This window comes from Schistocerca piceifrons, chromosome 2 (genome assembly GCF_021461385.2).
Source record: "Schistocerca piceifrons isolate TAMUIC-IGC-003096 chromosome 2, iqSchPice1.1, whole genome shotgun sequence".
Taxonomy (NCBI): domain Eukaryota; kingdom Metazoa; phylum Arthropoda; class Insecta; order Orthoptera; family Acrididae; genus Schistocerca; species Schistocerca piceifrons.
The window spans coordinates 401914285-401939694 of record NC_060139.1 but is presented as its reverse complement, the minus strand read 5'-3'; the positions used below and the strand labels follow the sequence as shown (position 1 = coordinate 401939694).

The 25410-nt window shown below is 41.2% G+C and overlaps 1 protein-coding gene across 9 annotated transcripts in view; it reads right to left on the bottom strand.

Annotated features, from left to right (window-relative positions):
* LOC124777348 (diacylglycerol kinase epsilon) overlaps window positions 1-25410 on the bottom strand; it is a 197903-nt gene that overhangs the window by 101252 nt on the left and 71241 nt on the right. For all 9 annotated transcript variants that reach the window (XM_047252717.1, XM_047252715.1, XM_047252716.1 and 6 more), the window contains one exon: window positions 20833-20980. In XM_047252717.1, coding sequence (XP_047108673.1) covers window positions 20833-20980 — 148 coding nt within the window. The remainder of the gene's footprint in view (window positions 1-20832; window positions 20981-25410) is intronic.

Below are 25410 nucleotides of genomic sequence, written 5' to 3'. Positions count from 1 at the left end.
CCCGCCCCATTGTAGCTGGTTACCAAGCCCCCACAGAACGTATCTCTGTCTACGTAGATCAACACCTTCAACCCATTACATGCAGTCTCCCATCCTTCTTCAAAGACACCAACCACTTTCTTGAACGCCTGGAATCCTTACCCAATCTGTTACCCCCCGGAAATCATCCTCGTAACCATTGATGCCACTTACTTATACACAAATATTCCGCACATCCAGGGCCTTGCTGCGATGGAGCACTTCCTTTCATGCCGATCACCTGCCACCCTACCTAAAACCTCTTTCCTCATTACCTTCATCCTGACTCACAGCTTCTTCACTTTCATAGGCCAGACATACCAACAATTAAAGGGAACAGCCATGGGTACCAGGATGGCCCACTCGTACGCCAACCAATTTATGGGTTGCTTAGAGGAAGCCTTCTTGGTTACCCAGGCCTGCCAACCCAAAGTTTGGTACAGATTTATTGATGACATCTTCATTATCTGGACTCACAGTGAAGAAGAACTCCAGAATTTCCTCTCCTACCTCAACTCCTTTGGTTCCATCAGATTCACCTGGTCCTACTCCAAATCCCATGCCACTTTCCTTGACATTGACCTCCATCTGTCCAATGGCCAGCTTCACACATCTGTCCACATCAAACCCACCAACAAGCAACAGTACCTCCATTACGACAGCTGCCACCCATTCCATATCAAACGGTCCCTTCCCTACAGCCTAGGTCTTCGTGGTAAACGAATCTGCTCCAGTCCTGAATCCCTGAACTATTACACCAACAACCTGAAAACAGCTTTCGCATCCCGCAACTACTCTCCCGACCCGGTACAGAAGGAAATAACCAGAGCCACTTCCTCATCCCCTCAAACCCAGAACCTCCCACAGAAGAACCCCAAAAGTGCCCCACTCGTGACAGGATACTTTCCGGGACTGGATCAAACTCTGAATGTGGCTCTCCAGCAGGGATACGACTTCCTCAAATCCTGCCCTGAAACGAGATCCATCCTTCATAAAATCCTCCCCACTCCAACAAGAGTGTCTTTCCGCAGTCCACCTAACCTTCGTAACCTCTTGGTTCATCCCTATGAAATCCCCAAACCACCTTCCCTGCCCTCTGGCACCTATCCTTGTAACCGCCCCCGGTGTAAAACCTGTCTCATGCATCCACTCACCACCACCTACTCCAGTCCTGTAACCCAGAAGGTGTACGCGATCAAAGGCAGAGCCACATGTGAAAGCACCCACTTGATTTACCAACTGACCTGCCTACACTGTGAAGCTTTCTATGCGGGAATGACCAGCAACAAACTGTCCATTCACATGAACAGACACAGGCAGACAGTGTTTGTTGGTAATGAGGATCACCCTGTGGCTAAACATGCCTTGATGCATGGCCAGCACATCTTGGCACAGTGTTACACCGTCCGGGTTATCTGGATACTTCCCACTGACACCAACCTATCAGAACTCCGGAGATGGGAACTTGCCCTTCAATATATCCTCTCTTCCCGTTACCCACCAGGCCTCAACCTCCGCTAAATTCAAGTTGCCGCCGCTCATACCTTACCTGTCATTCAACAAAATCTTTGCCTCTGTACTTCCGCCTTGACTGACATCTCTGTCCAAACTCTTTGCCTTTACATATGTCTGCTTGTGTCTGTATATGTGCGGATGGATGTGTGTGTGTGTGTGTGTGTGTGTGTGTGTGTGTGTGTGTGTGTGTGTGTGCGCGCGAGTGTATACGTGTCCTTTTTCCCCCTAAGTTAAGTCTTTCTGCTCCCGGGACTGGAATGACTCCTTATCCTCTCCCTTAAAACCCACATCCTTTCGTCTTTCCCTCTTTCCTGATGAAGCAACCGTGGGTTGCGAAAGCTTGAATTTTGTGTGTGTGTTTGTGTCTGTTTGTGTCTCTATCAACATACCAACGCTTTCATTTGGTAAGTTACATCATCTTTGTTTTTAGATATATTTTTCCCACGTGGAATGTTTCAGGAGAGATGACAATATAAACAATGAGATTGTGAAAAAGTGCCACCCTGCACATGATATTAATATTTACTACTTCTGTGCTACCACCTCTATTCATAAAAAATTTTGCACACAACATGCCACTAAATACACCTACAAAATTATATCATGGTACCACACAGTTCAGGACATATGGTGTCATCAACATCGAGTTGGATGAAAATCACTGCACTGAGCACAATGCTTAAATTATTACTTCTTTGTTACTAACTCTATTTGCAACATATTTTGCTGACAGTGCCCACATATGCCACTGACTGTACCTACGTAATTATATCACTGTTTGACACACATCAGAAGATATGATACTATAAAAAACTTACATGTGTGAAGAACTGCTGCATCATGCATGATGTTTAAATTTATTACTTTTTTGCTACTAACTCTATTCACAACATATTTCACATACAGAATCCACATATGCCACTGAATGTACTTACACAAATATATCATGGTATGACACATAGTTCAAGAGATATGACATCATAAACACTGAGACATGTGCAAAATGTTGCATCATGCATGAAGTTTAATACATTTACTCTTTGCTACTAAGACACTCATTCAGTCAACTCAGCTTAAGGAAATCCCTGACATCTAGCAGTGCTTTTGATAGCTTTCAACTAAGAAATGCAAACAGCTAGGTGAAAACAATAGCCATCTATAGAGCTATGAAGAGGTAGTGCCATAGAGACATTTACAAAATAATGTTGTAGGCATGCAAAGCAGCTGCACCCAGTAAACAGAAATTGTCTGGGATTTCTCACACTGAGTCTGCTGCATAATTTCTAAGGTGTTTTCATGAATACATGGATCAATTTTTTTTTATATCACACTACAAACATAGTTCATTTTTTTTTTCCATTTCTAACAGAAAACTGGCAAAATGAATACTCAGGCAATGCTCAGTTTGTCAGCTAGTTAAAGATCAAAATGCCAATATAGTTTTGGAAAGAACAAAAGGTATGCAAATGTGGAAGGAACATTTTGAGGAGCTTTTAAATGTTGAAAATGGAAGTACAGAAATGGAAGAACAACATTCATATTCACCCAACAAACTATCACCCAAAATTTTATCAAAAGGAACAAAAAATAGGATATTACCTGTATTTCTATATGATGCAGAAATATGGAGAAAGGTATGTATACAGAGAGAAAGATAAAGGTTTCTGAAGTAAAATCTGTGGAAGATATATGGACCATTTATGAGAGAGAAGAATGTTGAACAAGAAAAAACTAGAAGCTCAGGGAGCTGATATTACACTGGAAACTAGAGGTGGAGATCGGTTGGGTACATCTATACAAGAGAGGAGGGATCAAGGATGGGAGAGGAGTCAGAGAAGAAAGCCATAGGGCAAAGACCTTTAGGCAGACTTGTAGAACACTTTATGAGCTTGTCATGTTGGACACATTACTTTTTTCATTCTACTGATTTTGGAAGGAGCACAGACATTTCCCAGCTATGGAAAACACCTACCATATTTGTGTTTTCATTAGCTAAAATAAGATCACAGGAGTAAAACCAGGCATCCTCCACTCACCAAAATATAAAACTGTCTGTTAAGGTGATATATAAGAATATACATTGTGCAGCAGTGTGTTTACTGCATATCTACTGAGCTTCCACACCAGCTAATTTATTTCCCTGGATTACCATGTACCTTAATGACATGGACTTGTTTCTGTACTGGGTACATAAGGTGAATGGCTGGTAGGGTACTCCAGGAAATGGAGCAGAGGAGGAGCTTCAATGCACAATCACTTTTTACATTGTCTGGCACCACCAACCTCACTTTTAATTCTGCATCACGTATACAAATACCAAATTGGCAAATGAAAATTACGTGCACAAATATGCAAAACTAATGAATGGACTGTTTCTCCCTTGTTTAGACCCATATTTGCAAACTGGCAGACAGTAATAGTGCTTTGTTAGGGCTTGCTTGTACTGCCAACCCGTGCTCTAATTATGTAATGGGACAAATGAATCCATTCCTGGATGAGAAACGCAATTTGACCAACATCCAGAACCATTGTGAGCAGCCCCAAATACCCTCACATCTTGCGTTTGATAACCCAAGAGTCATTCCACTGATTACAGGAACTACCTTTGACTGGGAAATGAGAAGAAACATTTGCCAATTCTCCAGTAAATTGGTTAAAAAAAGTGCAGTCTACTTAAAGGACAACAATTATCAATAGATAAACAAGGGAGCGAGGAAGTGGGTTGGGGGGCGGGGGGGGGGGGGGGGGGGGGGGGGGGGGGGGCAGGTGAGGCTTAATAGGTTAAATGATTTCAAGGCATGAAGAGATACATTTAATGCAGTGAAAATTATATTACACATGTACGCAAATAAAGTTCACACTGTGATCTCTTAACACAAAAAACTACATATTTCTACTGTCCTTAGTTTAACATACTAGCTACACACTACAACTCCTTGAAAAAACAACTGCACTGAGTAGAAATGTAAGTAAGTGTATTTTAAAGTATCACAGGAAATACATTAAGTCGATTCACATTCAGAATTTAAAGAGACAAAAGCACTTTGTTCATTGTATAGACTAACAATATGATTGACATTGCAATTATGGAGACATCGTTCTTTAAGTTCACTGTGAAAATTAATTTATCTTATCATGTGGCAGAATGATGCCGTATCTGCTTAACTCCAACAAGATTGTGACTTTCTTTCTGTCCCATCAACAGTTAGAAACAACTTTTATTAGGAGGTCAATAAGGCAATAAAATTCAGCATTCAACCATATGTTGAGATTTACCAACTTTAAACTGTAAGGGGTGGGATAATCTGAAGGACATACCGTATGTCATAAAGGCATGCAAATTGATTGCTGTGAGAAGAGAGATTATGATAATCCACTAATACATTCCATACAGCAGAGATGCTGAGTTGCAGAAAGGCACAACAAAAAGGCTGTTGGAAAGCTATCTTTCGGCCAACAAGGCCATTTAAAGGCAACTGACACACACACGACCACAGTCTCTGGCAGCTATAGCCAGACTGTGGGCAGTAGGGCATTATGGGTGAAGCAACCAGATTGGTGTAAGGAGGAGGCTGGCGCTGGGAGGGGGAGGTATAGCATGGTAGGGGTTGGGGACGGTACAATGCTGCTGGGAGCATGCAGGGACGAGGTGGATAGTGGGGCAGCTAGGTGCAGTCGAGAGGGTACACAGAGGGCGGTGGATAGGGGTAGGGGGTTAGTGAAAAAGGAGAGAAGTAAAAAGATTGGGTGCACTGGTGGAATAGAGGGCTGTGTAGTGCTGGAATGGGAACAAGGAAGGGGCTATATGGGTGAGGATGATGATTAATGAAGGTTAAAGCCAGGAGGGTTATGGGAATGTAGGACATATTGCAGGGCGAGTGCCCACCAACGCAATTCAGAAAATCTGGTGTTGGTGGGAAGGATCCAGATGGCATGGGCTGTGAAGCAGTCATTGAAGTGAAGGACATCGTGTTGAGTGGTGTGATGAGCAAATGGACAGTCCAGTTGTTTCTTGGCCACAGTTTACCAGTGGCCATTCATGTGGCCAGACAGCTTGTTGGTTTTCATGCCCATGTAGAATGCAGCACAGTGATTGAACCTGAGCTCTTAGATCATATGACTGGTTTCACAGGTAGCCCTGCCTTTGATGGGATAGGTGATGTTTGTGACAGGACTGGAGTAGGTGGTGGTGGTGGTGGTGGTGGTGGGAGGATGTATGGGACAGGTCTTGCATCTAGGTCTATTACAGGGACATGGGACAAGAGACAAGGGGCTGGGAGAAGGGGTTGCCTAGGGATAGACGAGAATATAGTGTAGGTTCAGTGGGCAGTGTAATACCACTGTGGGGGTAATGGGAAGGAGAGTGGGTAGACATTTCTGATTTCAGGATACGCTGAGATGAAGTTGAAACCCTGGCAGAGAATGTAATTCAGTTCCTCCAGTCTTGGGTGGTACTGGGTCATGAGTTGAATGATCCTCTGTGAGCGAATGGTTGGGCTTTGGGAGGTGTTAGGTGACTGGAAAGATAAGGCTCGAGAGATTATTTTTGTACAAAATTGGGAGTGTAATTAGGATTCCCCCCCCCCCCCCCCCCCCCCCCCCAAGAACCATGGACATTGCCGTTGGTGGGGAGGCTTGCGTGCCTCAACGATAGAGATAGTCATACCGTAGGTGCAACCACAACAGAGGGGTATCTGTTGAGAGGCCAGACAACCGTGTGGTTCCTGAAGAGGGGCAGTAGCCTTTTCAGTAGTTGCAGCGGCAAAAGTCTGGATGATTGACTGATCTGGCCTTGTAACACTAACCAAAATGGCCTTGCTGTTGTGGTACTGTGAACGGCTGTAGGTGACTGGAAAGATAAGGCTCGAGAGATTATTTTTGTACAAAATTGGAAGTGTAATTAGGATTCCCCCCCCCCATGAACCATGGACATTGCCGTTGGTGGGGTGGTGGGGAGGCTTGCGTGCCTCAACGATACAGATAGTCATACCGTAGGTGCAACCACAACAGAGGGGTATCTGTTGAGAGACCAGACAAACGTGTGGTACCTGAAGAGGGGCAGCAGCCTTTTCAGTAGTTGCAGTGGCAACAGTCTGGATGATTGACTGATCTGGCCTTGTAACACTAACCAAAATGGCCTTGCTGTTGTGGTACTGCGAACGGCTGAAAGCAAGGGGAAACTACAGCCGTAATTTTTCCCAAGGGCATGCGCTTTACTGTATGATTAAATGATCATGGCGTCCTCTTGGGTAAAATATTCCGGAGGTAAAATAGTCCCCCATTTGGATCTACGGGTACGGATTACTCAAGAGGACGTCGTTATCAGGAGAAAGAAAACTGGCGTACTACGGATCAGAGCATGGAATGTCAGATCCCTTAATCGGGCAGGTAGGTTAGAAAATTTAAAAAGAGAAATGGATAGGTTAAAGTTAGATATAGTAGGAATTAGTGAAGTTCGGTGGCAGGAGGAACAAGACTTTTGGTCAGGTGAATACAGGGTTATAAATACAAAATCAAATAGGGGTAATGCAGGAGTAGGTTTAATAATGAATAAAAAAATAGGAGTGCAGGTAAGCTACTACAAACAGCATAGTGAAAGCACTATTGTGGCCAAGATAGACACGAAGCCCACGCCTACTACAGTAGTACAAGTTTATATGCCAACTAGCTCTGCAGATGACGAAGAAGTTGATGAAATGTATGATGAGATAAAAGAAATTATTCAGGTAGTGAAGGGAGATGAAAATGTAATAGTCATGGGTGACTGGAATTCGACAGTAGGAAAAGGAAGAGAAGGAATCGTAGTAGGTGAATATGGATTGGGGCTAAGAAATGAAGGAGGAAACCGCCTGGTAGAATTTTGCACAGAGCATAACTTAATCATAGCTAACACTTGGTTCAAGAATCATGAAAGACGGTTGTATACATGGAAGAACCCTGGAGATACTAAAAGGTTTCAGATAGATTATATAATGGCAAGACAGAGATTTAGGAACCAGATTTTAAATTGTAAGACATTTCCAGGGGCAGATGTGGACTCTGACCACAATCTATTGGTTATGAACTGTAGATTAAAACTGAAGAAACTGCAAAAAGGTGGGAATTTAAGGAGATGGGACCTGGATAAACTGACTAAACCAGAGGTTGTAGAGAGTTTCAGGGAGAGCATAAGGGAACAATCGACAGGAATGGGGGAAAAAACACAGTAGAAGAAGAATGGGTAGCTTTGAGGGATGAAGTAGTGAAGGCAGCAGAGGATCAAGTAGGTAAAAAGACGAGGGCTAGTAGAAACCCTTGGGTAACAGAAGAAATATTGAATTTAATTGATGAAAGGAGAAAATATAAAAATGCAGTAAATTAAGCAGGCAAAAAGGAATACAAATGTCTCAAAATGATATTGACAGGCAGTGCAAAATGGCTAAGCAGGGGTGGCTAGAGGACAAATGTAAGGATGTAGAGGCTTATCTCACTAGGGGTAAGATAGATACTGCCAACAGGAAAATTAAAGAGACCATTGGAGAAAGGAGAACCACTTGCATGAATATCAAGGGCTTTGATGGAAACCCAGCTCTAAGCAAAGAAGGGAAAGCAGAAAGGTGGAAGGAGTATATAGAGAGTCTATACAAGGGCGATGTACTTGGGGACAATATTATGGTAATGGAAGAGGATGTAGATGAAGATGAAATGGGAGATATGATACTGTGTGCAGAGTTTGACAGAGCACTGAAGGACCTGAGACGAAACAAGGCCCCCGGAGTAGACAACATTCCATTAGAACTACTGACAGCCTTGGAACACGTGAGGCAATACTGACCCTACGACTTATGTTAGAAGAAAGATTAAGGAAAGCAAACCTACGTTTCTAGCATTTGTAGACTTAGAGAAAGCTTTTGACAATGTTGGTTGGAATACTCTCTTTCAAATTTTGAAGGTGTCAGGGGTAGAATACAGGGAGCGAAAGGCTATTTACAATTTGTACAGAAACCATATGTCAGTTATAAGAGTCAAGGGGTATGAAAGGGAAGCAGTGGTTGGGAAGGGAGTAAGACAGGGTTGTAGCCTATCCCCGATGTTATTCAATCTGTATACTGAGCAAGCAATAAAGGAAACAAAAGAAAAGTTCGGAGTAGGTATTAAAATTCATGGAGAAGAAATAAAAACTTTGAGGTTCGCCGATGACATTGTAATTCTGTCAGAGACAGCAAAGGACTTGGAAGAGCAGTTGAATGGAATGGACAGTGTCTTGAAAGGAGGATATAAGATGAACATCAACAAAAGCAAAACAAGGATAATGGAATGTAGTCTAATTAAGTAAGTCGGGTGATGCTGAGGGAATTAGATTAGGAAATGAGACACTTAAAGTAGTAAAGGAGTTATGCTATTTGGGGAACAAAATAACTGATGATGGTCGAAGTAGAGAGGATATAAAATGTAGACTGGCAATGGGAGGGAAAGCGTTTCTGAAGAAGAGAAATTTGTTAACATCGAGTATAGATTTAAGCGTCAGGAAGTCGTTTCTGAAAGTATTTGTATGGAGTGTAGCCATGTATGGAAGTGAAACATGGACGATAACTAGTTTGGACAAGAAGAGAATAGAAGCTTTTGAAATGTGGTGCTACAGAAGAATGCTGAAGATAAGGTGGGTAGATCACGTAACTAATGAGGAGGTATTGAATAGAATTGGGGAGAAGAGAAGTTTGTGGCACAACTTGACTAGAAGAATGGATCGGTTGGTAGGACATGTTCTGAGGCATCAAGGGATCACCAATTTAGTATTGGAGGGCAGCGTGGAGGGTAAAAATTGTAGAGGGAGACCAAGAGATGAATATACTAAGCAGATTCAGAAGGATGTAGGCTGCAGTAGGTACTGGGAGATGAAGAAGCTTGCACAGGATAGAGTAGCATGGAGAGCTGCATCAAACCAGTCTGAGGACTGAAGACCACCACCACCACCACCACCACCACAACAACAACAACAACAATAATTAGGATTTGTAAAGGCCTCAGTGAGACCCTCAGTATATTTTGAGAGATGCGATGGCCACAGGTGGCTAGGCTGTACAGAAGGGGCTTCTTGATATGGAACTGGTGGCAACTGTCGAAGGGGGGGTATTGTTGGTGGTTACTAGGTTCCATATGGACAGAGGTACTGATTCAGCCACCTTTGAGGTGGAGGTCAACAATTAGGAAGGTGGCTTGTTGGGTTGAGTAGGACTAGATGAAATGAGGGGGGAGAAGCTGTTGAGGTACTGAAGGAATGAGACTAGGATGTCCTCACACTCAATCCTGATTGTGAAGATGTCATCAATGAAACTGAACCAGATGAGGGGTTTCGGATCCTGGGTGTTTAGGAAGGATTCCTGTATATATCCCATGAATACAATGGCGTAGGATGGTGCAATGCAGGTGCCTATAGCCGTACCCTGGATTTGTTTGTAGGTAATGCCTTCAAAGGAGAAGTAATCTTGCAAGGACATAGTTGGTCAAGGCGACTAGGAACAAGGTGGTTGGTTTGGAATTCATTGAGTGTTGGGAAAGGTAGTGTTCAATAGCAGTAAGGCCATGGATGTAGAGATGTTAGTATACGGGGTGGTGGCATCAATATTGACGAGCAGGTCACCTTGTGGTAACAGGACAGGAACTGTGGAGAAAATGGTTGGTATTTCTTATGTAGGAGGGTAGGCTGCAGTACTGAAAGTGTTGGTCTATGTGAGTGGAAATTCTCTCAGTGGGTAAACAATAACTGGCAACAATGAGGCATCCTGAGTGATTCGTTTTATGGGCTTTAGGAAGCATGTAGAAGGTAGGAGTGCAGGAGTGCAAGGAGTAGGAGGGGTACGGAAGGAGATGGACTCTGGAAAGAGGATGTGGGATTGGCCTAAGGATTTGAGGAGAGACATCAGGTCATGCTGGATTTTTGGAATGGGGCACTGTGGCAGTGTTTGTAAGTGGTTATAACCGACAGCTGGTGGAATCCTTGTGCCAGGTAATACTTGTGGTTCAAAACAACACTGGTGGAGCCTTTGTCAGCAGGTAGGATTATGAGATTGTGATCAGTTTTTAGGTGATGGACTGACAATCTTTCTGCAGATGTAAGGTTAGTTTGCATGTTGAGGGATTTTGGGAATAATGGTGCAGTAAGGTTTGAGGTTAAGAAATTCTAGATAGTTAACAGGGATGAATTGGGGACAGTGGGGATGTATCGTGGTTGGATGGAGGAGTGAACTTAGTCAGGCATTGTTCAACATTGGTCTTTGGTTGAGTCGGATTGGTATGGTTGGGGGCAAAAAAGTGTTTCCACTGTAGAGACCTTGCCTCATCATCATTCCCGAAATGCCTCAACATGCAAACTAACCTTACATCTGCAGAAACATTGGCAATCCATCACCTAAAAACTGATCTCAACCTCATAATCCTACCTGCTGACACCAATGTTGTCTCGAACCACAAGTATTACCTGGCAGAAGGACTCCACCAGCTGTCAGTTATATCCACCTACAAACACTGCCACAGTACCCCATTCCAGAAATCCAGCAGGATTTGAAGTCTCTCCTCAAATCCTTAGGTCCATCCCATATCCTCTCCCCAGAGTCCATCACCATCCTCCCCCCTAAAATTCCTCGTACTCCTACCTTCTACATGCTTCCTAAAGTCCATGAACCGAACCACTCAGGATGGGGCCATTGTGGCTGGTTACTGTGCACCCACTGAGAGAGTTTCTGCTCTCACTGACCAACACCTTCAGTCCATTACTCGCAACCTACCCTCCTACATAAAAGATACCAACCATTTTCTCCACTGTCCCTCCATAGTTCCTGTCCTGTTACCACATGGTGGCCTGTTCGTCAATATTGATGCCACCTCCCTTTACACTAACTCGTGCCCTGATATCAGAAATGTCCTTCCAGTTCCTACAGAATATCCTCGTCCATCCCTATACAAACCCTGCTCCCAGCCCATGTCCTTACCGCTATTGAACACTACATTTCCAAACGCCCAATGGATTCCAAACCAACCACCTCTTTCCTAGTCGCTATGATCAACTATGTCCTCACCCAAGGTTCCTTCTCCTTTGAAGGCATTACCTACAAACAAAACCGGGGTACGGCTATAGGCACTTGCATTGCACCATCCTATGCCATCATATTCATGGGATATCTACAGGAATCCTTCCTAAACACCCAGGATCCAAAACCCCTCAACCGATTCAGTTTCATTGATGACATCTTCACAATCTGGATTGAGTGTGAGGACACCCTATCCACATTCCTTCAGTACCTCAACAGCTTCTCCCCAATTCACTTCACCTGGCCCTACTCAATCCATCAAGCCACCTTCACCATCCTCAATATTGACCTACACATCAAAGAGGGCTATATCAGTACCTCCGTCCATATCAAATGTACCAACCATCAGCAATAGCTCCACTTTGACAGCTGTTACCCATTCCATACCAAGAAGTCCCTTCCATACAGCATAGCCACCTGTGGCCGCTGCATCTGTAGTGGTGAGTGTTTCATCTCAAAATATACCAATGGTCTCACTGAGGCCTTTATAAATTATAATTACCCTCCCAACCTTGTACATAAACAGATCTCCCGTGCCTTACATTCAGCGTCAGGGTTTCAACTACCTCTTGTTGTGCCCTGAAATCAGAAATGTCCTTCCAATTCCTACACAATATCCTCGTCCATCCCTAAACAAACCATGCTTCCAGCCCCTTGCCTCATGGCTCATGTGCCTGTAATAGACCTAGATGCAAGACCTGTCCCTAACATCCTCATCACTCCACCTACTCCAGTCCTGTCACAAACATCACCTATCCCATCAAAGGCAGGGCTACCTGTGAAACCAGCAATGTGATCTAAGAGCTAAGGTTCAACCACGATAGGCAACAGTAGCACAGCTATACTTTGTAAAACAATAATCATGATATATATACATAAACACATGCTTTTCATTTGTAGTTGATAAGATTGTATGTTAATTTTGTGTTTGTGCGTAATTTGTAGGTGCAGATGGTACCATAATGTACTAAAAGAATGTGAAGACATACTTTTTGGTGCAAAGATGTAGAGGAAAAAAAAAAAAAAAACAGACGGCACAATTTTGCTCTGTGGAGATCAGAAGATTGTGGGATACTTTGTGGAAGAAAAGATTTTGTCCATTTCAGTGTAGAAATTAATTTTGTGTGACTATTTCAGTGGGGCAGTAGGATAAGTTTGGTTGGTTTGTTGGTTGTTTGTGGGAAGAGGCCAAACAGCGAGGTCATCGGTATCATCGGATTAGGGAAGGATGGGGAAGGAAGTCGGCCATGCCCTTTCAAAGGAACCATCCCAGCATTTACCTGGAGCGATTTAGGGAAATCATGGAAAACCTAAATCGGGATGGCCAGACGCGGGATTGAACCGTCGTCCTCCCGAATGCGAGTCCAGTGTGCTACCACTGCGCCACCTCGCTTGGTAGGATAAGTTTATACGACCTATTCTGAACAGGTTGCATATGTTGTGCGAGGAAATTATCTGTTTATTAATGGGATAATTGTAACATGTTTTAATTCGTATGGTAAAATTTATTCTGTTGGTTAAAGTTAACTGTAAATGCTGGAATATCTTTAACGTATTTGTATGTTACAACACAGTTTCTGTAGTGAGTTTAGGGAGCAGTATGTTCTGCTGCGATTTAAGTTAAATTATGAATATTATGCGGCAATGATAAGTACACATAGCTTTCTGAATTGAACAGATTCTACTACAATGAAAGCCATGCTTTCTATAAGTCAGTTTTACATAGTTAATTGTCTTGCATTTTTACTGATTCCACTGAGGATGGCTTTTAGAGCCTGCACTATGTGGATTTGCTACGTCAAATCATTTTAATGAACAACACCACAGTCATATTTTGACAGCATAAACCCTTAAAACCTCTAGTGAACTGCAAATCTGCACACATGTTGGTGCAGTATGTTTCTTTTGGAGCTGTAATATCTACAGACACATCTGGAGGACAAACAGTACCAGGAACCAACTCCAGTAAGTATGTGAATGAAACAAAATTCTAAAATGTCAAATGAAATGTAACAAACCAGACTGAATAACTGTGAGCAATTTCAAATCGGCTAACAATGATACTGCAACCCAAACATAATAATCACTATTAGTAAAATAAAAAAAAGAAAAGGAGGGCCATAGTGTGAAATATTAAATTATTTAAAAAGTCTCCTAGTATGTTTTTCTTTAATATTTTGGTATATTGTGTTTTTTTATATGTCTATTTGTTAGCATGTCATGTCCCTTGAAACTCATTCTGGTTCATACACAATCAGTAAGTTGTTTACACTACTGTTATGAAACTAATAAAAGGTAAATTATAATATTTGATTAATTAAGTTAAATTTTGGAGCTCCTTTAAATGTCAATTATCATGCTAAGTGCCAAATAAAGAGGAGGAGTGAAATTAACACATATGCTGGTGATCTGTAAGTGGGGCAGAATATGTAAAATTGTAAATTTCAGCTTGGCTGGACCAGCCACCGGTCATGCAGCCACCAGCTAGGTGGGCAAGGGAGCCACAGCAGGTAAGTCTGGATTTCTTAGGCCTTACAGGGTGGAAATGAGTTGGTTACCTTGTCAGCTAGAAGTGGAGTGCAAGGGTGCAGAAAAAAAAGGAGGAACCCTCAAATGACAGATAATGGTGACTAAAGCTGCTGCTGTTTATTCTGTTCAGATCGGTTGTTGAGGTAACCACACTGAGGTGACAAAGTCGTGGGATACCTGCTAATATCTAGTCGGACCTCCTTTTGCCTGGCTTAGGGCAGCAACTCGACATGGTATGAACTCAACAAGTTCTTGAAAGTCTCTTGCAGAAACACTTGTCATGCTGCCTCTACAGCCATCCACAATAGTGAAAGTGTAGCCAATGCATAATTTTGTGCCCAAATTGATGCCTTGATTATGTCTCATAAATGTTCCATGGGATTAATGTCGGGCTAAATCATTTGCTCAAATTGTCCAGAATGTTCCTCAAGCCAGTTGTGAATAATTGTGGGCTGGAAATATGGCACATTGTCATCCATAAAATTCCATCACTGTTTGGGAACATGAAGTCCATAAATGGCTGCAAACGGTCTCCAAGCAGCCGAATATAACAACTTACAATCAATGGTTGGTTCCGTTGGGCCAGAGGACTCAGTCCATTCCATGTAAACACAGCCCACATCACTAAGGAGCCACCTCCAGCGTGCACGGAACCTTGTTGACAAAGTGAGTCCATGGTTTCGTGAGGTTTGTGCCACACCTGAACCCTATCATCAGCTCTTACCAACTGAAATTGGGACTCATCTGACCAGGACATGGTTTTCCAATTGTCTAGGGTCCAACCAATACGGTCACGAGCCCAGGAGAGGTGCCATACGCGATGTCGTACTGTTAGCAAAGGCACTTGAGTCAGATGTCCGCTGCCATAACCCATTAACACCAAATTTCACTGCACTGTCCTAAAGGATACATTCATAATACATCCCACATCAATTTCTGTGGTTATTACATGCAGTGTTGCTTGTCTTGTTAGCACTGACAACTCTATGCAAATATCGCTGCTCTGGTTGTTAAGTGGAGATCATCAGCCACTGTGTTGTCTGTGGTGAGAGGTAATGCCTGAAATTGGTATTCTTGGCACGCTCTTCACACTATCAATCTCAAAGTATTGAATTCCCTAATGATTTCTGAAATGGAATGTCCCATGCATCCAACTCCAACTACCATTCCGCATTCAGAGTCTGTTAATTACTGTGATGCAGTTATAATCACAACACAAACCTTTACGCATGAGTACAAATGACAGTTCTGCCAATGCACTGCCCTTTCTTACTTGTGCATGTTGTTGTTGTTGTTGTGGTATTCAGTCCTGAAACTGGTTTGATGCAGCTCTCCATGCTACTCTATCCTGTGCAAGCTTCTTCATCTCCCAGTACCTACTGCAGCCTACATCCTTCTGAATCTGCTTAGTGTATTCATCTCTTGGTCTCCCTCTACGATTTTTACCCTCCACGCTGCCCTCCAGTACCAAATTGGTGATACCTTGATGCCTCAGAACATGTCCTACCAACCGATCCCTTCTTCACTTGTGCATATGTTTGTATATGCGCATATCGCTATCCCATTACTTTTGTCACCTCTATGTTGGAAGAGAGTTAGGTGGTTTGGAACTTGTAGAGTGTTAGGTTTTTGCCAGCAAGTGTTCAGGTGAATACTTTAACTTTCTGTTGCACTTAGCAAAATTCTGGGCTAAGTAGGTATCTGGTATTGTGCTTTGGACTTTGAATTATTTTGGCTGCATTTAAGGACTGTTATGGATTAGCCCAATAAAACATGGGCATGACTATGAGAATTTAGATGTGTTAATCGCTGTACTGAACTTTTAATATTTGTGAACTGCTAATTATTTTATGAACAGTTCAGCAGGAGACTTCAAATGTTGTGCACTACAGACAGAAATATGTTGGTAATTACTGGTGAGACAAGAAAACAAATAAGGGATCACGGGACAAACTGTAGTGGAAGAAGAAATAATAACTGGAAAATGATTCTGTAATGGGTAGGATGTGTAATGAAGTGGGCGTGTGGAAGAAATAAATTACAGCAGCAAATGTAGTTTTCAGAATCAGAGGCTCGCTCTTCTGGTAATAAAAGAAGAAACAACCTAAATCAGACCTATTTTGGATGAAGAGCAGTAGGGATGATGGGGAATAATAAAACAATAGTGCTTGGTGACATCATATTCATTTAACACAAAGTGTTAGGCTGTCATAGGTAGAGTATAGAAGCATGGCAGCATGAAAGAATTGTTGATGAGGACATTTCCTTCTCCAGAGTACAGGGAAACTGACCTACTGAGCCAGGCTGCAGAGGATACTAGAAAGTGGATAACAGATGTCCCCAAAGTGAAACAGTTCATTCATGTCCATTTATGCATTCCAACAGTTTGGTGGTGGTCATACCTATACAGAAATGTCAGCTAATAATAAACTGCATGACTAGTTCCACATGTAATCCTATCTTTATGTTGTACATGTTCTACATTTTGCCATTGTTTAGCTGGAGTATGGGTAAGCATGGAGACAAGTTTTATGAAAGGAATGCTAACCTTACTACACAAATGGTTGTCTGGGAATGTTACCTAATTTCATGGGAATGTTGCAGAAGTTAAGAGTGTGACTTAGGGCACGTGTCGGAGGTATTGGGAGGATACCAGAAAAGTATGGAAAACTGTCGGGCTCTGGTTGAGTAAGTCAGAGCCCTGATATGAGGAGATTTCCTAAAGTAAGTCACACAAGACATTCCACATTATTAAGAGCACTGCACAACGGCAGCAGCACATTGTTGGAAGAGAGTACATATTCTGGGTTTCCCATAGACACAATTCTGCTGTGGCACAGATCACATGTGCATCACACTGTGGAGTGAAATGGAGTCGCAACAGAAAATGTACTCCAAACTTGAAGCACAGAGGACAGTATGATACTTGTTATCAAAACATCTAAGCTGTAGATTTACCACAAAATTATGGTGGTATATGGACCAAATGCAATGTCATGTCCAGCCATATTGAAACTGTGCCAACAATTTGACCAAGGCTGCAAAGAAGTGGGTGATGTTGATGAGGAACAAAGACCATCAATACTGAGAACAGATAACAATGTCCAGGCACTCGAGGAACTGATTAACACCAATCATACATTTTCCAATTATGACGACATTCACACTGTGGTTCTTGTATGGCTCTGTGACCAAGGAAAGGTTTTCTGTTATTGAGGAGTTGAACAATTAGTAGAACATTCTGATTGTTGTTTATAGCAGTTAGTGACTACATTGAAAAATACGCCATGTATGTGTGTCACTTTGAAGTGTAGTGCAGGATTCAATGTACGTTACTTAGTCTGCCATAATAACGTGCCGCTTACTTTTTGAAGATGTTGTTCTGGTCTTAATTCAAACTACTGGTTTGACTCAGACCACTACACCAGTCTATCCTGTGCAGGAATCTTCATCTCTGCGTAACTACCATAACCTGAAAACATCTTTTGCAGAAATGCTTTTCATGCTATTGCCAGTCTGTATTTTATATACGAGGATGGTTTGAAAAGTTCTTGGAATCACCACGCGAGGTCAGTGGTAGCACAATGAGTTGTTCACGTGATATTCAATGGACTGTTGCTTGTAAACACGTGTCACATCTGTGCTCTTGGGAGAGAGCTGCGGTGGTGGCGTGAATCTGTTGATGTTCCCGCATAGTGATTTGTAAAGATGGAAAAAAATTGAGATTTGACCAGTGCTTAAGTACTTTGTAAAGAAAGGTATGAAAGCAAAGTACATTCATGCCAATTTCCAGAATACACTGGGGAACTCTGCTCCTTCATATTAACTGTTGCCAAGTGACAAATGAATTTAAATTTGGTCAGGAGAGCTTAGATGATGGTCCATGCAGTGGTCAGCCAAGATGTGTCACTACTCCTGAAATCATTACAAAAGTGCATAAAATGGTCATGGAGGATCACTAATCAAAAGTGCGTGAAATTGCTCATGCTTGCCAGATGTCATCTGAAAAGATATATCACATTTTAACTGAAGAATTAGAAATGAAAAAAATATCTGCAAGATGAATGCCCTGACTCTTGACACAGGATCAAAAACGCATGAGAATGGACATATCAGAACAATGTTTGGCCCATTTTAGGAGAAAGGAACAATATTTTTTTGCACCAGTTTGTGACCAAAGATGAAACTTGGGTGCACTACTACACCCCAGAGACAAAATAACAGTCAAAGCTGTAGAAACATGCTGATTCTCCACCAGCACAGAAAGCAAAGACAATTCCTTTGGCGGGAAAGGTCATGGCATCAGTTTCTTGGATGTGAAGGGGATTCTGTTTGTAGATTATCTCGCTACTGGGCAAACAATTACTGGAGAATACTGTGCTACCCTCCTGGACAAATTGCAACAAAAGATACACGAAAAAAGGTCAGGTTTAGCAAGGAAGAGGGTCATCCTCCACCAAGACAAAGTGCGCCCTCACACACACGTGCCATCATCATGGCAAAATTACATGGATTAAGGTATGAATTGTTGTCACACCCACCTTATTCACCAGATATGGCTCCGTCAGACTTCAATCTCCGACCAAAACTAAAAATTTTTCTTGGTGGATGAAGATTCACTTCAAACAAAGAACTGAGAGCCAGGGTTGATAACTATTTTGGAGGTCTGTAGGAAATTCATTTTCGAGATGGGATCAAGGCACTGGAACATCATTGGACCAAGTGCATTAATTTACAAGGAGACTACATTGAAAAATAAAAAAAGTTTCAGTGATGTAAGTACTTTTTTTCTGTTCCACTCCGAGAACTTTTCAAACCACCCCCATATACTATACTTTGGCCTTCATGAATTATACTGCTGTCCAAGTGGCAAAATTCATCTACTTCTTTCAGCATCTCATTTCATAGTCTAATTCCCTCAGCACTGTCTGATTTACTTTGACTACATTCCATTACTCTTGTTTTACTTTTATTGATGTTCTTCTTATAATCTCTTTTCAAAACACTAGCCATTCCATAAACTACTGTTCCAAGCCCTTGGCCATTTCTGACAATTATGTCACTAATAAACCAAAAAGTTTTTATTTCTTTTTCCTGACTTTAATTCCATTTCCAAATGTCTCATTTGTATTCTTCAAAGCTTGCTCAATGTATGAACAACATTAAGGGTATTTTAAAATTCTTATGGCTTCCCTTCCATACCCTACAACTCTTATAACGGCAGTCTGATATCTGTAAAGTTGTAAATAACGTTTCTGTCTATTTATTGATTTATTAATGGCATGGATAGTAGTCAGTAACAAGGAAGGTATCTACGAGTTGTTTGGAAACAGTAACTTTGCTGCTTACAGGTGACAGGAGAACAGGAGAGACTCAGCATGAAATTTGTTTGTGTACCAGTGTTGTGCAAGAAGAAAGAAAGCGGGAGGATACTGTTATAGGTGTTAAAGTATTTGTTGTAGGGGAAATTAGTTTACCATGGATACATTTTCTTTGAAAGGAGCTGCCAGAAACAGATATACTGTAGCTTGTTGTTTGGTTTGATATAGATTGAAGCTTGTAATCAAACCTACATCCAGAACTACAAAGGCCACAGAGGTGTTACAAATAAGTTTGCACTAAGTCAGGAAGCATAGTTTTTACACTTTAAGAATGCCTCTTCCATTAGGTCCAGGCAAAGGCTGAAATTGGATGAGACCAAGCTGATAACCATATATCTGCACATCTGGTCTTCAAAAGCAAAGGAGTTATGTGAAAGACTGAAGTGTGGAAATTAACAGGACTAAGTTCAGAGGCAGGTAAGATGTGTTGTGGGATGATTTCTGATAGAAGAAAGATAAAAATGGATTTGAGGAACTTCAGAAAGTTGTTGTACTTTTCATATAGGATGGGAAGCTCTGCATGACAGATTGAAGGTGCCGATCTATTAGAGTCAAAACATGTTCAGTTTAGGCTTCAAAGGTCGGGCAATGGGTAGCCAACTTGTCCAGATTGGAGCAGAAAATTTTCTCAAGAAATAATTAATTCTCAAGAAATAACATATATGTCTCATGCAATCATTTTGTTCAATGATACAAGTGATGACATAGTCATTCTTATAAATCAACTTGACAGCTTGCTTGGAACACCAAATAAGAAATGAAAAACACCTGAAAGGAAATATATATTTTCCTTTCCCCCTCCCCCTCTTCCAACCATATGGCAAATAACCTAAAGAATGCAAAGCCATGTGGGAGAAAAAGAGATAGAGAAGAAGAAGCATGAACTGGCAATTTTCCTTTTCATGGAAAATATTGCTCAATAACAACTTAGCAGACAGAAAAATAATGCTTATGATATATCTTACATTCAGATTTTTTACTGTAAAAGCTTGCAGGCTAATTTTCACTATTGCCTCAAAGGTGCTCTTACCTCATTTTTCTTTCAGCTCCCTCTCTCACCACTTTGCTCTCTTCCAGTAATGAGCTAAAGTCTAAAAACGCACAACTTTTTTTCCTTTCTTGTCTGATCATGCAGGCTACACACTATTATGTTTTTCACTGAATTGTAGACATTTTCAGTACAAGAACTAGACTAAGGAAGCAAGAGAGTACTCCAACACATTAAAGTCACAGCACTGTGACTTATATTTTTTAATGACTATTTGCTGAATTTCTTAGCAACAGGTACTGCAAAATTAAGACAGTATCTTCTGAAAACTTGCCTAGAACAATCAGAGGTGTCCAGTCATTCCACTCAGGTTTAGTAACAGATTGCAAGCAAAGTTTTCGGCTCAGCTTGTGTTGTCGAGTAGTCAGCACCACAGAAGTGGGTGGAATGACAAGGTTTTTGAACCGCCCATAATCACACATCTGTAAATATACAAAAAATGAAACTCTATGTTCCTTTAATTTCATGTAAGTCCTCAAGTAAGAGTGTGATTAATGCTGCCTGAAAGCATTTTATTGCCACAAAAATCAGCTGTGTATACATTTACTGTAACCACTAATGTTTATTCCGTGTATTGTAATCACCATTGTTCTTCTTAGACCAGCAAATAATGTAATGCAACAGCCAATAATGAAGTCTTTTTAATGACTCATATTTTAGTTCCAATTATTGTACTGACCCCAAGATTTGGATCCGCATCATTTTATTCAGCTTTGCATCTACGTGCTCAACAGTCAAGATGTTTCTTTTCGGCAATGGCATTTACATCTAAATCCTTATCCACATTCATATCTTTGTTACATCTCCAGTATACCAAAGGCTGTTTCAGTGTCAGAATATTTAACAGTGTAAGTTAAAAGCTAGATCAGTGAAACAGTCACATCTTAAACATCGCAAACTGTCAGGTTTTCTCAATGGGGTAAATGATTATGTATCACAGAATAATGTCTTATTGCTAAAGATGTTGTGAGGTTATTTATTTCCATTTGCATGAATGGAGGGACAACATCTGTCTCAGAATTATTATTTAAACTGCCTCAGATTGTTACTTTTAACCATGGCCACATAATTATCCCAGTGGAATCTGGTATTTCTTCTCAACAGTAATATAATACCACTCAAAGGCAACACAGTATGTTCACTGTGAGGTTTCCATGTACTCCAGTATTTAGCAGAATGGCACTTTAATAGCACAAGAATGACAGATGTCTTGTTCTCTCTGCATTTCTTCTCTGTGGGCAACAGATGAAAGAAGCTCTGCATCACGCAAAGAGTGCCACAGGAAAACACAAAAATAAAACAACTTGATTAATACACATGCACCAAACGACTGAGTAGGCACTTTTGCCAACTGACTGATCAACTTTTCTCGTTGAATGGTATGGCCAACAGACAGCTCTCCCCCCACTTCATCCAACCCCCACCACTACTTCACTCAACAAACTCGGCCAAGTATAGTGATGTGTCTGCCAGCCAGCCCCCACCCCCTCCCCCCTCCCAACAAAAGTTTATATTCTGCCACTGCATGCAGCGTAAGTGCTGTTCTAATATGCATGACAGAGTCCACGGCAAACAAAGACACACTTTCTAGCAAAATTTAAAGCCTGATGATGTTGGTGGGATAGTATAGACAACAGAGATGCAAGAAGTGAAGTACTTGATCCATTTTTTAACAAATCCATAATGGTTTCATGTGGCATATAGTGAGAGAGTAAAAGATATACTTTATGAATAAAAGTCTGACGACATTCCATATTTTGGGTTTGGGTTTTATTTCTGATACTTATCAGAGATGAAGCCTAAAAACCTAAATGCAGACATTTAGATCATAGCTTTCATTTCCTATATGTATCAGAAATAAAATATAAAAATCAACGTATAGACAGTCAATTGACTTTTACTCATAAAATATACTTGCTTCACTGTTCGAAGTGTTAAAAAAATCCAGTCTATATCCATGCCTTCTGCTATGAATAGCATTGTGTAGGGCATTTCTTTCTAGTTCTAACAATTACTAAATGCTTCATTTCTTACGTACATGTTGCTGTATTTATCAGGTGATGTGTACCACCACCATTTGTAGTCTTTCTTATTTAAATTCGAAATGAGTTTCTTAAACTTACAGGGGACATTGTTTATGCTACATCCATAAATAAATTAATAAAGTTTACATGAACATCTTTTGTTTTACTATGGTAAGCTACTACAAACAGCATAGTGAACGCATTATTGTGGCCAAGATAGATACGAAGCCCACACCTACTATAGTAGTACAAGTTTATATGCCAACTAGCTCTGCAGATGACGAAGAAATTGAAGAAATGTATGATGAAATAAAAGAAATTATTCAGATTGTGAAGGGAGACGAAAATTTAATAGTCATGGGTGACTGGAATTCGAGTGTAGGAAAAGGAAGAGAAGGAAACATAGTAGGTGAATGTGGATTGGGGGACAGAAATGAAAGAGGAAGCCGCCTGGTCGAATTTTGCACAGAGCACAACATAATCATAACTAACACTTGGTTTAAGAATCATGAAAGAAGGTTGTATACATGGAAGAACCGTGGAGATACTAAAAGGTATCAGATAGATTATATAATGGTAAGACAGAGATTTAGGAACCAGGTTTTAAATTGTAAGACATTTCCAGGGGCAGATGTGGACTCTGACCACAATCTATTGGTTATGACCTGTAGATTAAAACTGAAGAAACTGCAAAAAGGTGGGAATTTAAGTAGATGGGACCTGGATAAACTAAAAGAACCAGAGGTTGTACAGAGATTCAGGGAAAGCATAAGGGAGCAATTGACAGGAATGGGGGAAATAAATACAGTAGAAGAAGAATGGGTAGCTTTGAGGGATGAAGTAGTGAAGGCAGCAGAGGATCAAGTAGGTAAAAAGACGAGGGCTAGTAGAAATCCTTGGGTAACAGAAGAAATATTGAATTTAATTGATGAAAGGAGAAAATATAAAAATGCAGTAAGTGAAACAGGCAAAAAGGAATACAAACGTCTCAAAAATGAGATCGACAGGAAGTGCAAAATGGCTAAGCAGGGATGGCTAGAGGACAAATGTAAGGATGTAGAGGCCTATCTCACTAGGGGTAAGATAGATACCGCCTACAGGAAAATTAAAGAGACCTTTGGAGATAAGTCAACCTCGGGGAAGATCAGTTTGGATTCCGTAGAAACACTGGAACACGTGAGGCAATACTGACCTTACGACTTATCTTAGAAGAAAGATTAAGAAAAGGCAAACCTACGTTTCTAGCATTTGTAGACTTAGAGAAAGCTTTTGACAATGTTGACTGGAATACTCTCTTTCAAATTCTAAAGGTGGCAGGGGTAAAATACAGGGAGCGAAAGGCTATTTACAATTTGTACAGAAACCAGATAGCAGTTATAAGAGTCGAGGGACATGAAAGGGAAGCAGTGGTTGGGAAGGGAGTAAGACAGGGTTGTAGCCTCTCCCCGATGTTGTTCAATCTGTATATTGAGCAAGCAGTAAAGGAAACAAAAGAAAAATTCGGAGTAGGTATTAAAATTCATGGAGAAGAAATAAAAACTTTGAGGTTCGCCGATGACATTGTAATTCTGTCAGAGACAGCAAAGGACTTGGAAGAGCAGTTGAATGGAATGGACAGTGTCTTGAAAGGAGGATATAAGATGAACATCAACAAAAGCAAAACAAGGATAATGGAATAAGTCTAATTAAGTCGGGTGATGCTGAGGGAATTAGATTAGGAAATGAGGCACTTAAAGTAGTAAAGGAGTTTTGCTATTTGGGGAGCAAAATAACTGATGATGGTCGAAGTAGAGAGGATATAAAATGTAGGCTGGCAATGGCAAGGAAAGCGTTTCTGAAGAAGAGAAATTTGTTAACATCCAGTATTGATTTAAATGTCAGGAAGTCATTTCTGAAAGTATTCGTATGGAGTGTAGCCATGTATGGAAGTGAAACATGGACGATAAATAGTTTGGACAAGAAGAGAATAGAAGCTTTCGAAATGTGGTGCTACAGAAGAATGCAGAAGATTAGATGGGTAGATCACATAACTAATGAGGAAGTATTGAATAGGATTGGGGAGAAGAGAAGTTTGTGGCACAACTTGACCAGAAGAAGGGATCGGTTGGTAGGACATGTTCTGAGGCATCAAGGGATCACCAATTTAGTATTGGAGGGCAGCGTGGAGGGTAAAAATCGTAGAGGGAGACCAAGAGATGAATACACTAAACAGATTCAGAAGGATGTAGGTTGCAGTAGGTACTGGGAGATGAAAAAGCTTGCACAGGCTAGAGTAGCATGGAGAGCTGCATCAAACCAGTCTCAGGACTGAAGACCACAACAACAACAACAACATATGCATTTCATCAGGCAACTATAAATCACACTGCAGGCTTCATGAATCATTTTATATAATAACTGAGGGGATGCATGTGCAATGAATGAATCATTCTTCCCACTAATCATTTGCAAATGGAACAGGGTAGGGCAGATCAGTTAGTGGTACCTGAGTACCCTCCGCCACACGCCATTAGGTGGCTTGTGATGTATGATGTAGACATTGATGTAGATTTAGAATTTGAGGTCCTCATAACTTCTGCTAGTGGCTATAGCCTGTAATGTAGCCTCTCCTCGAAGCTTACAGCACCTCCCATAATTGTATTCTTTTTCGTTATGAATGTTTTGATGATGTTCAGCAGCTCCAGAACTGATACTTCAGCCATTCTTAGATAATTACAAAAGTCATCAGTTCCCAGCTCCTTACATAATAGAGTGCAGATTAATTTCTTTTTTGCATTAGCCACTTTTCTGCCTACAGCTCTCTCTCAGCCATTTCTTTTTTGGCCTCT